This window comes from Neopelma chrysocephalum, unplaced genomic scaffold, assembly GCF_003984885.1.
Source record: "Neopelma chrysocephalum unplaced genomic scaffold, ASM398488v2 Primary Assembly neopelma1_156, whole genome shotgun sequence".
Classification (NCBI taxonomy): domain Eukaryota; kingdom Metazoa; phylum Chordata; class Aves; order Passeriformes; family Pipridae; genus Neopelma; species Neopelma chrysocephalum.
In genome coordinates this window covers 1-13043 of record NW_020897818.1, presented here as the reverse complement: position 1 = coordinate 13043, position 13043 = coordinate 1, and the positions used below count along the sequence as shown (strand labels likewise).

General features: G+C 64.9%; 1 protein-coding gene across 1 annotated transcript; it reads left to right on the top strand.

The window, feature by feature from the left end:
- Positions 1-4469: 4469 nt before the first annotated feature.
- On the top strand, positions 4470-13040 carry SEMA6B (semaphorin 6B; the record flags this gene model as incomplete). The annotated part of the gene is made up of 16 exons (XM_027701431.1): positions 4470-4631; positions 5216-5345; positions 5925-5985; positions 6100-6162; positions 6459-6560; positions 7409-7499; positions 7575-7694; positions 8300-8388; positions 8537-8754; positions 8862-8993; positions 9587-9736; positions 10906-11100; positions 11797-11937; positions 12163-12240; positions 12427-12485; positions 12568-13040. Coding segments are annotated over exons 1-16 (2220 nt in total), but the record flags the coding sequence as incomplete, so codon positions are not given.
- Positions 13041-13043: the final 3 nt, after the last annotated feature.

Below are 13043 nucleotides of genomic sequence, written 5' to 3'. Positions count from 1 at the left end.
GGGGGGGGGGGACACCCAGCAGCCGGGGTCACCCCGGGCGTAAAGCCACCCAAAGTGACCGCGGGGTCCCAACCACCCCCGGGACCCGTGTCGGGGGGTCGGACCCTTTTTGGGATGTCCCAGGGGGGGCTCGGACGCCGCGGTGCCCACCCGGGGGGCGGTGGGCGATGGGGAGGGGACAGGGCCGAGGGACAGGGGACGGGGCCGGGGGCTATAAACGGCAGCTGTAAGCGGAGCCGGTAACCGGAGCGGGAGGCCCGGGGGGACATTTGAGCCGCCGGCGGGGCCGTGGAAGCGCCAAGGTAAACGGTGGGTGCTGTGCGTGCGTGTCCCCCCCGCGCTGGTGGCCCTGTCACCCGCATGGGGACCCCACCGGTGCATCGTGTGTCCCTCCCCATCCTCTTGGCACCTCCGCAGCTCTGGGGGTGCTGCCGGTGCCCCCCCCGTCCCCCCCGGGAGGTGCTGCTTGGAAAGTGAGGAGGGGGGGGCACGCGGCAGGGGACGGGGACGGGGACAAGGCCAGCGCGGTGCCAGGTGGCCGGGGTGACATTTGCTCCGTCCGCGCCGCGGGACAGCTGCTTCCTGGCTCTGCCATCTGAACCGGGCCCGGAACGGAAACCCGGGGGGGGCACCGAACCCCCCCCAGCCCCGGCGGCGGCAGCTGGGCCTTGGGGGGGGTCCCCACGGCGGGTTTTTTTGGGGGGAGGGTCCCCATTGCAGTTTTTGGTGGGGTCCCCACTGTGGTTTTGGGGTGGTGACCCCCAAATCCCCCTCGTGGCGATGGGGAGTGACCCCACAGAGCAAGGGGTGCCCTGGGGAGCGGGTGCCACATTTTGGGGGGGCCGAAGGAGGGGTGGGTGTGAGGACCTAATTAGCATGTCTAATTGCTGATGCCTCATTGGCACCGGGGGCTTTCTGGAGGAAATCACCCCCCAGAATTCCGGCATCGGACAGATAGAACGGGAAGGGATTTGGATACTGAGGGTGCTCCCTAAAAAAGTTGTGTTTTAAGGGATTTTAGAGCTTAAAAATTCCACAACCTCCCCGCTTCCTGGTGTCCGCCCCATTCCACAGCGTGTCCCCCTTCCCAGTATCCCTCTTCCCAGTGTCCTTCCCATTCCCCAGTGCATCCCCCCTTCCCAGTATCGCCCTTTCCAGTGTCCCCCCCATTCCCTAGCGTGTCTCCTTTCCCAGTATCCCCCTTCCCAGTGTCCCCCCCATTTTCCAGTGTGGTCCCCCCCCCTTCCCGGTGCACCTCCTCCCTCTTTCCCGTTGGATTTATGAGGATGGGGGAGCCCCGGTGAGGATGAGGGGACACCGCTGTCCCTCTGTCCCCACCGTGGGTCGGGGGGGGGGTCTCACCGGGTGGGTTCGTGCCCGCGGTTTCCGTGGGGACGCCGCGGTGCCGCTCGGGGGGTCCCGCGGGTGTTGCCCCCCCCCTCCGGGTCCCCGGCTGCGGTGACAGCTGCCGGGGGGTGGCGAGGGGGGGGGCGGCGGTGGCTCCGGTTACGGTGACATCAGCCCTACCTTCCCACCTGGCGCGGGCGGGGGGCGCAGACCCCCCTCCCCTGGGGGTCGCGGGGGGGGGGGGGGGGGGGGGGGGGGGGGGGGGACAGCTGACCCGGGGCCCCCCGCGCCGGCGGGGGGGCCCGGGGGGGGGGGGGGGGGGACCCACCCCCAGCTATGGGAGCCGGGCATGCGGGACCCCCCCTGCGAGCCGAGGGGACAGTGGTGGCCGTGCCGTAGGGGCAGCGGAGGCGGCCGGAGGAGCTCAGGTGGGCACAGAGGGGGTGAGGGAAGGGGGGGGAGACGCCGCGGGGGAGGGAAAGGGAGCAGCGTGACCCCCCCCCATCAGACAGACCCCCCCCTCTGTGGGGTCAGAGAGTTGCAGCATGAGGGGGGGGCGGGAACTGGGGGGCTGCTCCCCCTTCCTGCCCCATCACCCCCGTGTTGGGGGTCGCGGGGATGCTGCGGGAGGGTGGGACAGGTCGAGCAGCCCCCCCGCGTCCCCCCCGGGAAGGTTTGTGTGGCCGAGCGTGCTCCGGGATGGGGGAACAGGCACGGAGCGGGGACAAGGACAGGGGACACTCCCAAGGCTGTTCAGCTGCTGGGTGCCGGAGATATCCAGGCTGGAGACTCCCCCTCCATCCCCACACATCCCCCCCGTCCCCTCCCGCCGCCTCAGCGTCCCCAGAGCCGCTCTGGGGACGCGCACGGTGTGACCGTCCCCTCTCCTCCGCCACCGCCGTGAATGGCTCCTTGTTCGTCACCCCCCTCCCTGTTCGTCCTCGTTGGCCGCCCCCCTCCCCGCCGTGTCCCGCTCCTCCCTGCGCCCCCCTCTTTCCCGCTGCCTTTTCTTTTCCCGCACAATCGCGGGCATTTATGGCGCCGGAGGCTCCGGTTACCCTGTGCCCGCTCGCTGTCCCCGCGCGGGCTGGGGGACGGTGACACCGGACCCCCCGCTCGGGGTTACGGGCCCCCGAGGCAGCGACGCGACCCCCGCCCTGCCCCCTCCCCAGATCCCACCCGAATTCCCAGGTGGCTGACGGGCACTGCCCTTCCCTCGGGTGGATTTTTTGGGGTACCCCCTTCCCCCCCCCCCCTCCGGCGCTTGGGGACCTTAAATTTGGTGGCTTTCACGTGAGGTGGGTGACAAACGGCTCATTTCCTGCTTCTTGGGGACACCGTGGGGACAAAGTTGGATGTCCCTGTGGCTGTGACACCCTGGGGACAGGGTTGGGTGTCCCAGGGGCTGTGACACCCTGGAGATGGAGTCAGTTGTCCCCAGGGGCTGTGACACCGTGGGGACGGGGTTGGTGTCCCTGCGGCTGTGACACTTGTGGGGCCAGGGTTGGATGTCCCTGAGATTGTGGGGACAGGGTTGGGGGTTCCTGTGGCTGTGACACTCTGGGGATCCGTTGTCCCCAGGGGTTGTGACAATGTGGGGATGGGATCAGTTGTCCCCAAGGGCTGTGACATTGGGGCCAGGTGCCCCTGGGGACACATCCTCCCCAAGGGCTGTGACACAGCAGGGGTGGCATCCAATGTCCCCAGGGGCTGTGGCACCGCAGAGGGCACCTGGAGGGGGACAGTGCCAGGTCTTACCTGGGGCTGGTGACACCACAGAGGGGCTGGGGATGAGTGTCTCTGTCCCCCAGCCCCACCCAATGTCACCATCCCGGTCCCCACGGGGGATGTGGCACCGGGAGGGCGACGCTTCGATCGTTCCTGTGCCCGTGGAATTAATGATCAATTAATTCCCTGCCCGCTGCTAATTACCCAGCCCGGCCCCAGCCCCCGGGGCCAGTGACAGGGTGGGGATGGTGGCCCAGCACAGAGGGGGATGGTGGCACTGGGGCTGGCCGGGTGGGGGATGCAGTGGCACGTGGAGCTCTGATGTGTCCCGGAGGATTTTCCAGGCCATCCCAGTGGCATTTTGGGTGGGGAAGAGTCTCTCTGGTTTCCCTCTTGTCCCCACGTCCCTGTGTTCCCCTGTTCCTGTTGTCCCTGTGTCCCCCATCTCATGTCCCTGTGTCCCCCTGTCCCTGTGTTCCCATGTCCCCGTGTCTCCATATCCTCATGTTTCCGTGTTCCCATGTCCCTGTGTCCACATGTCCTCATGTTTCCATGTCCCCGTGTCCCCACATCCCCGTGTCCCTACATCCCCGTGTCCCTGTGTCCCCACATCTCCACATCTGCCTGTCCTCATGTCCCTGTGTCCATGTCCTCATGTTTCCATGTCCCTGTGTCCTCATCCTCATGTCCCCATGTCCCTTTATCCCCAAATCTCTATGTCCCCATGTCCCCATATCCCCATGTCCTCATGTCCCCCTGTCCCTGTGTCCTCATTCTCATGCCCCCATGTCCCCATGTCTCCATATAAGCCTGTCCTCATGTCCCCATGTCCCTTTGTCCCCAAGTCCCCAAGTCTCTGTGTCCCCATGTCCCTACATCTCCATGTCTCCACATCTCCACATCTGCCTGTCCTCATGTCCCTGTGTCCCCGTGTCCTCTTGACTCCCTGTCCCTGTGTTCCCCTGTCCCTGTGTCCTCATCTCCATGTCCCCGTGTCCCCATATCCCCACGTCTCCCTGTCCCTGTGTCCCCACATCCCCATGTCCCTGTGTCCTCGTCCCCATGTGCCCATGTCCCCACATCCCCACATCCCCATGTCCCCAGCCCTGCCATGACACCAGCACTGCCGGTGAGAAGCCACCAGTAAGGCCCCAGTCTGGTCCCAGTGTCCCCAGTGTCCCCAGTGTCCCCAGCATGGAGCCAGGCGGGCACCGGGAGGACTCAGGGGGGGGCCTGGAGGCCGCTTTTCCCACTTTTCCCAGCATGTTTGGAACTTCCCCTGGGAAGGGACACATCCCCCAGGGTCACCCCTCACCCCCCAGCCCCGGGGGGTGTGTTTGGGGTCTCCGGGGTGGGGGAGGACCCCCGGGATCCGGGTGGGAGCCGCCCCTCCCAGCCCTGCCCGTGCCCGCAGGTCCCACCCGGGGCGGGGGCCACCATGGGGCCACCAGCCCGTGTCCCCCTGCTCCTGCTCCTGCTGCTGGTGGTGGCTGAGAGGATGGCGTGGGCCACCTTCCCCGAGGAGCCCGGGCCCATCTCCGTGGCCCCCCTGGACTGTGAGTGCCCCCCCGGGGCAAGGGGGGTACGGGGAGGGGAAGGGGTTTGGGGTGGTCTGGGGTGAAGGGAGGAGGAGGAACCCGCTGAGGGGATTTTGGGATATTTTGGGGTGAAGGCAGGAGGGGGACACTCATGGGAGGAGGGTTTGTGGTGCTTAGGGGTGTTTTGGGGTGAAGGGGCAATCCACAGGAGGGGGTTTTGGGGTGAAGGCAGGAGGGGGACACCCATAGGAGGGGGTTTTGTGGTGCTTTCTGGTGCTTTGGGGTGAAGGCAGGAGGGGGGACACCCATGGGCAGGGCTGGGTTTTGGGGTTCTCTTGAGGGGTACCCATGGAGAGGTTTTGGGGCACTTTAGGGTGAAGGTAGGAGGGAGGCACCCAAGGGATGGGTTTTTAGGGTGCTTTGGGATCCTTTGGGGTGAAGCAGGACGGGGAACCAATGGAGGGCATCTTTGGGGTGAAGGCGGGAGAGGGGCACCCAGGGACAGGGGTTTTGGGGTGAAGGTAGGAGAGAGGTGCCCCCATGGGTCTCCTGGGCTGTGTGGGGGTGTCCTGGCCCCGTGTGACCTCCCTGTGCTCCCCCAGATGTCAAACACTACCCCGTGTTTGTGGGGCATGGCAGCAGCCGCCTGGGGGGGCCCGAGGGGGGGATCCCCCAGCGCCTCAACATCCAGCGCATCCTCAAGGTCAACAGGACCCTCTTCATCGGGGAAAGGTGAGAACCAGCCCCCCCAAACCTCCCCTGCACAGCAGGGGACACCCCAAACCCTCTTGGCTGGGGAAAACCCCACTACCTGCCCCAGGGCACCCCAAAATCTGCCACGGGTTGTTTGTGAGGTTCCAATGGGGCTTCCCTTACCCTTGGGATGCTTATTTCCCACCCAAGCACCCCAAAACCTACCATGGGGTATTTGTGAGGTTCCAATGGGGCTGTCCTTACCCTGGGGGTGCTCAGAGCCCATCCCAGCACCCCAAAACCTCCCTTGCACGGGGGTGGGCACCCCAAACCCTCTTTGCTGTGTCACCTGCCCCGGGACCCCCCAAAATCTGTCATGGGGTGTTTGGGGGGTTCCAGTGGGACCGTCCTTACTCTGGTGATGCTCACTGCCCACCCCAGTACCCCAAAACCTACCATGGGGTGTTTGTGGGGCTTCAGAGGGGCTGCCCTTACCCTGGGGGTGCTCAGAGCCCACCCCAGCGCCCCAAAACCTTCCTGGGGGGGGATCCTGCACCCCTGGCTGGGGGGGGCACATCCCAACAGGGGGGGTGGTGACACCGGTGTCCCCCTCCCCAGGGACAACGTGTACCGGGTGAGCCTGGAGCCCAGCGGGGCGGGGGAGCTGCGCTACCACCGGGTAAGTGCTGGGGAGGGGGGGGTGTCTCAGGGGGTCCCGGGGGGTCTCGGGGGGTGCCAAGGGGGTTCTGGGGGGTGCCACCAGCTCCTCCACGCTGGTTTCCCACCCCCCCAGAAGCTGACGTGGCGCTCGAACCAGCACGACATCAGCATCTGCCGGATGAAGGGGAAGCACGAGGTACGGGGGGGCTGCGACCCTTCTGGGGGGGCTGAGCGCCCTCTGTGCCCCCCCCCGTGACACGGGCGAGGCCGCCCCGTCCCCTCCCCGCTGTCCCACTCCCCTCTCCCCTCCCAGCCAGCCAGCCTCTGATTTATCGGCCGCTTAATTAGGTCGGTAATTAATTCTTCGCAAATCCCATGAAATGATGAGAACATCCCCCCCCTTCCCTCCCCTCCCGGCGAGGGGGGTCTGAGTGGGGTTGGGGGGGCTCGGGGGGGTCCCGAGGGGTGACGGTGCCCCCTCCCCCGGCGCAGGCAGAGTGTCGGAACTTCGTGAAGGTTCTGCTGGTGAGGAACGAGAGCCTCCTGTTCGTGTGCGGCACCAACGCCTTCAACCCCGTCTGCGCCAACTACAGCGTGAGCCCCCCCTGGGAATGGGAACCCACCGGGAACGGGAACCCCCTGGGAATGGGAACCCCCCGGGAATGGGAACCCCCCAGGAATGGGAACCCCCCGGGAGGGGGCCTTGGGGGGCGAGGAGAGGGGGGGCAGCCACGGGAAGGGGGCTTTTGGGGTGAAGGCAGGAGGGGGACACACACGGGAAGGGTGGTTTTGGGGTGAAGGTCAGGGGGACACATGTGGGAATGTGGTTTTGGGGTTAACAAAAAAGGGGGCATCCATGGCAGAGGGGTTTGGGGATGAAGACATGAGGAGGACATGGATGGGAAGGGGATTTTGGTGTGAAGACAGGAGAGGGAAACCCATGGAAAGGGTGCTTTTGGGGTGAAGGCAGGAGGGGGACACACATGGGAAGGTGATTTTGGGGTGCTTTGGGGTTAATGAAAAAGGGGCACTCATGGGAGAGGGGTTTTGGGATGAAGACATGAGGAGGACACCGATGGGAAGGGGATTTTGGGGTGAAGGCAGGAGATGGAAACCCATGGGAAGGTGGTTTTGGAGTGCTTTGGGGTTAAGGAAAAAGGGGACACCCATGGGAGAGGGGTTTTGGGGTGAAGGCAGAAGGGAGGCACTCATGGGGAGGGGTTTAACTTGGGGTGCTTTGGGGTTAAGGAAAGAGGGGAAACCCACGGTAGAGGGGTTTGGGGTGCTTTGGTGTGAGGGCAGGAGGGGGGCACCCATGGGAAGAGGCTGCGGCACCAACACCTTCAACCCCATCTGTGCCAACTCCCTGTTGGGATGGGAACCCCCGGGGGTCTCCCCCGTGCCCGGGTGTGTCCTCACATCCCATGTCCCCCCCCCCGCAGATGGACACGCTGGAGCCCGTCGGGGACAACATCAGCGGCATGGCCCGGTGTCCCTACGACCCCAAACACGCCAACGTGGCCCTGTTCACAGGTCGGTGCCGGCCCCGGGGGTGTCACCGCGGGCGTGGTGTCCCCTCCTGGCCCTTCTGACCCCCCTCCCGCGCAGGGGGGATGCTCTTCACGGCCACAGTGACGGATTTCCTGGCCATCGACGCCGTCATCTACCGCAGCCTCGGGGACAGCCCCACCCTGCGCACCGTCAAACACGACTCCAAGTGGTTCAAAGGTGGGTGTCCCCACCCCGGGACGTGTCGCACGACCCCTGTCCCCCCGCCCTGACCCCGCTCGCCAAGGTCAATGAGCCATCACGACCCCGGGGGAGGCAGAAAAGTGGAATCCTTTGTTGTGTTCACAACTTTTTAAAGAGTATTTAAAGGGCATTTAAAGAGTATTTAAAGGGTATTTAAGGGGGTTCGTGGTCCACATATTCAACAGGGGGCTTGCATATTCGTTCTGTTACAATTGGGGGACTTTCCAGAGATGAGGTTTGACAAATCTTGGGGGTCTTAGGAATTACCTCATGGGGAGAAACCCACTTTAACTTGGGGAATTTTACAGCGGGGACAGGTAAACACAAAAGGAGAGATAAAACACAATGGGTCTTCTGCATAGGTCGATCCAATCAGGGTATGGTCTCTCTGGCTTGGGTGATAACATCATGCCAGGAGTCTCTTCCATTGTGCTGGAGGGGGCAGGAAGAATCCACAGCGATGAAGTTACTTAAAAAGGGGTTTTTTGCCCCAGCTTCTGTGACTCAAGGTTTTCTGTCTAAACCGAGTGTTTCTTTTCTCATAACTAAAATTTGGAACCCAACCCCCGCTGTCCCCACAGAGCCCTACTTCGTGCACGCCGTGGAGTGGAGGAGCCACGTCTACTTCTTCTTCCGGGAGATCGCCATGGAGTTCAACTACCTGGAGAAGGTGGGACACACATCCCACCTGGAATTGGTGGTCTTTAAGGTCCTTTCCGACCCAAACCGTGCTGTAATCCCAGTCAGGGTGGGAACAGGGATGTGGAGATGGTGGTTGGGGTGGGGACGGGGAGATGACCCTAACCCTAACCCCGCAGGTGGTGGTGTCGCGGGTGGCCCGGGTGTGCAAGAACGACATGGGGGGCTCCCAGCGGGTGCTGGAGAAGCAGTGGACCTCCTTCCTCAAGGCCCGGCTCAACTGCTCCGTGCCGGGCGACTCCCACTTCTACTTCAACGTCATCCAGGCCGTGACGGACATCCTGGAGCTGGACGGGCGCCCCGTGGTCCTCGCCGTCTTCTCCACGCCCGCCAACAGGTCGGAGGCTCCGGTGCCCCCGCGGAGACCCCCTCGGGGCTCCTGGGAGATGTGGGGGGCGTGGGGGACGTGGGAGGGGTTGGGATGCTCATCCCGTGTCCCCGCAGCATTCCCGGCTCGGCCGTCTGCGCCTTCGACATGGCCCAGGTGGCCGCGGTGTTCGAGGGCCGGTTCCGCGAGCAGAAGTCGCCCGAGTCCATCTGGACGCCCGTGCCCGAGGACATGGTGCCAAAGCCGCGGTGAGGGGATGGGGATGGGGACAGGCAGGAAGGGATGGAGGGGTTGGGGACAGGGACAGCCAGGGCTGGGGACCACGGGGAGAAATGGAAGCAACGGGAGTGATGGGATCGCTGTGATCGGGGATGAGGACAGGGATGGGGACAGGGATGGGGACAGGGATGGGGACAGGGACAGGGATGGGGACAGGGATGGGGCAGGGACAGGGATGAGGATGGGGGCAGGGATGGGGACAGGCAGGAGGGACAGAGGGCTTGGGGCCAGGGCTGGGACCTGCAGGGAGAAAGGGAAGCAACGGGAGTGATGGGATCCCTGCGATCAGGGATGGGGATGGGGACAGGGATGTGGACAGGGACAGGAATGGGGACAGGGCTGGGGACAGGGACAGGGATGGGGACAGGGACAGGGATGGAGACAGGGCTGGGGACAGGGACAGGGACAGGTATGAGGACAGGGATGGTGATAACCATGGCCAGTACCAGGCGGGTTTGGGACAGGCTGGGGACAGGGCCAGCGTGGCGCTGTGGCTGCTGTCCCTGAGCCGTGTCACCATCCCTGGGCCGTGTCCCCATCCCTGCCCCTGCCCCTCCCGCAGGCCCGGGTGCTGCGCGGCCCCGGGGATGCGCTACAACTCCTCCAGCGCCTTCCCCGACGAGATCCTCAACTTCGTCAAGACACACCCGCTGATGGACGAGGCGGTGCCGGCCCTGGGGAACGCGCCCTGGATCCTCCGCACCATGAGCCGGTGGGTGCCCGGGGAAGCCCTGAGGGGGGACTGGGAATGTTGGGGGAGCTGGGGAAGCCCCGAGGGGGGAGTGGGAATGCTGGGGGGCCTGGGAACGCTGGGGGCACTGGGGAAGCCCTGAGGAGGGACTGGGAATGCTGGGGGAGCTGGGGAAGCCCCGAGGGGGGACTGGGAATGCTGGTCCGGAGCCTCCCTCGCTGCCCCGGCCCGCGTGTGCCAGCGCCGGGAGCCCCGGCAGAGCTGATAAATCTCCTGCACTTTGCAGCCGAGATTGTCTCGTCCTAATTAAATCTGCCTTAATTGCTGCTTGATGGGGAATTAATCAAGCGGAGCTCTCGGGCCGCGGCTCCTGCCGGCAGGGCAGGCGGGGGAGAGCAGGAATGGGGACAGGGACAGGGAATGGGAGTGGGAATGGGGACACGGGGTGGGGATGGGAACACGGGATGGGGATCAGGATACAGGGATGGGAATAGGGATGGGGATACAGGAATGGGAATGGGGACATGGGATGGGAATAGGGACATAGGGTGGGAATGGGAACGGGAACACTGGATGTGGACAGGGATACAGAGATGGAAATGGGGATGAGGACATGGGGCGGGAATGGGAATAGGGACACATGGGGATGGGAATGGGGACATGGGATGGGAACGGGGACATGGGATGGGAATAGTGACATGGGATGGGAACAGGGATACAAAAAGGGAATGATGATGGGGACGTGGGATGGGGACAGGGATACAGGAATGAGAATGGGGTTTGGAATGTGGGATGGGGATGGGGATACAGGGATGGGAATGGGTATATGGGGATGGGGACACAAGGTTGGGAGCAGGGATGTGGGGCTGGAATGCGGGCTGGGGACCAGCTGGGATCCTGCTGAGTGCTTGAGGAGGATCTGGGCTGGTTCCTTAGTGGGATCTGAGCTGGATGCCAGCCGGGATCTGGGTGGAATCCAGGCTATATCCAGGCACGATGTGGGCAGGATCCTAAGTAGCATGTGGGATGGGTCTGGCTGGGTCCTGGCCAGGATCTGGACTTGTTTCCTTCTGGGATCCTCACAGCCCCTCACACCCCCTGGGGACTCCCCACCCTGGGACAGCCACACCCTGTCCCTCCCTGGGGACATTCCCACCCACCCCCAGCCCCGCCCTGTCCCCACCCCACAGGTACCAGCTCCGCAGGATCGTGGTGGACACGGCGGCGGGGCCGTGGGGCAACCACACCGTGGTGTTCCTGGGCTCCAGCACCGGCACCGTCCTCAAGTTCCTCATCCTGCCCAACGCCACCAGCGCCACCACGGCCACCGCCCCCGGCAGCCAGAGCGTCTTCCTGGAGGAGTTTGAGACCTACCAGCCCGGGAGGTGGGAGCTGGGAGGGGGGACAGGGAGCTGGGAGACTTGGGGGGGGGTGGTCAGAGTGGTGGAGGTGTGGAGGGATGGACAAGTGGGTGGAGGGATGGAGGGAGGAAGGGAGGGAGGGATGGATGGAGGGAGGGAGGGAGGGAGGGAGGGATGGATGGATGGATGAGTGGATGGGTGGATGGGTGGATGAGGGGATGGAGGGAGGGACGGAGGGAGGGATGAGTGGATGGTTGGATGTAGGGATGAATGGATGGATGGATGAGTGAATGGATGGATGGAGGGATGGAGGGAGGGAGGGGTGAATGGGTGGATGGATGGATAGATGGATGGATGGATGGATGGATGGATGATGGAGTCATTGGATGGGCAGGTGGGTGAGCAGTTAGAGAGTTGGATGGATGGGGGCGTTTTCATGGATAGATGGGTGGGTGGGTGTGATGTTTAGGGAGGGATTGATTGACAGTTGCAAGGTGACCGGGAGGGGGAATGATGTGGTTGGAGATGATGGGATGGATGGATGGAGGGAGGGAGGGAGGGAGGGAGGGATGGATGGAGACGATGGGTCAGACAGATGCAAGGGTGGGGGGAGGAACAGGGTGGGGGAATGAGTGACACAACCTTCTGTGGCCCAGCCTTAGCTGGGCCCAGATCCATGGTGGGCCCCACGGACCACGCTGAGCTCTGTCCTGTCCCCAGGTGTGGCCGGGACACGGAGGACGAGCGGCGGCTCCTGGGGCTGGAGCTGGACAAGGCAGCGGGGTCCCTGCTCCTGGCCTTCCCCCCGTGCGTGGCCAGGGTGCCCGTGGCTCGCTGCCAGCAGCACTCGGGCTGCATGAAGTGAGTGTGCCCGGGGCGGGGCAGGGCTGCCTGGGGGGGGTTCATGTCACCTTCACGTCTCCCAGGAATTCACCCCATGCCGGGATCTGGCTGGGATGGGCTCGGCATGGCCGGGAGCACGGCTGGGGACACCGAGGCACAGCACAGTGCGGGGTCCCTTGTGGGGGCCAGGGTCTTGTGTCCCCCCCCATCAGGACTGATCCCAATGTCTCTGCTCCCCACCAGGAACTGCCTCGGGAGCCGGGATCCCTACTGTGGCTGGACATCTGAGGGCTCCTGTGTCTTCCTGGAGCCCAGTCCCAGGTAACTCTGCCAGGCCTGGGGGACACTGGGAGACACGGAGGGGGGACAGTGGGGTCCCCAGAGAGCCTCGGCTCCCAAAACCCCCAACCACTGAGCCCCCACAGACTCACAGCTCACCGAAGGGACCTGGGAGACTCTCCCAGGCCATTTGGGACCCTCTGACGCCCCCCTAATTTACACCCCCAGGGCGTCCTTCGAGCAGGACATCGCCGGCGGCAGCACGTCCCACCTGGGCGAGTGCGAGGGTGAGTGCGGGGCCGGGAGGGGACCCGGGGACGCGGCGCCGGCCCCCCCCCGCGGGTCCCCTGACGCGTCCCCGCCGCGCAGGGCTGGTGACCGAGAGCTTCGTGGACGAGCCGGACGGGCTGGTGTCGGTGAACCTGCTGGTGATCTCGTCGGTGGCCGCCTTCGTGATCGGCGCCGTCATCTCCGGCTTCAGCGTGTGCTGGTTCATCGGGCACCGCGACCGCAAGGAGCTGGCGCGGCGCAAGGACAAGGAGACGATCCTGGCGCACAGTGAGTCGGTGGTAAGCGTCAGCCGGCTGGGCGAGCGGCGGGCGCGCGGCGCCCTGCTGGCCCCGCTGATGCCCAACGGGTGGCCCAAGGAGCTGGGCAAGGTGGCCCAGCACGACCTGGACTCGGGGGTGCTGCCCACGCCGGAGCAGACCCCGCTGCAGCAGAAGCGCTGCCCCGGCGCCCTCCAGAACTGCAGCTGGGAGCAGAGCCACAACATCATCAACGCGGCTTTGCGGGACCCTGGGGGCGGCCCCGGCACGGCCGGCGCCGGGCGCGGGCACGGCGGC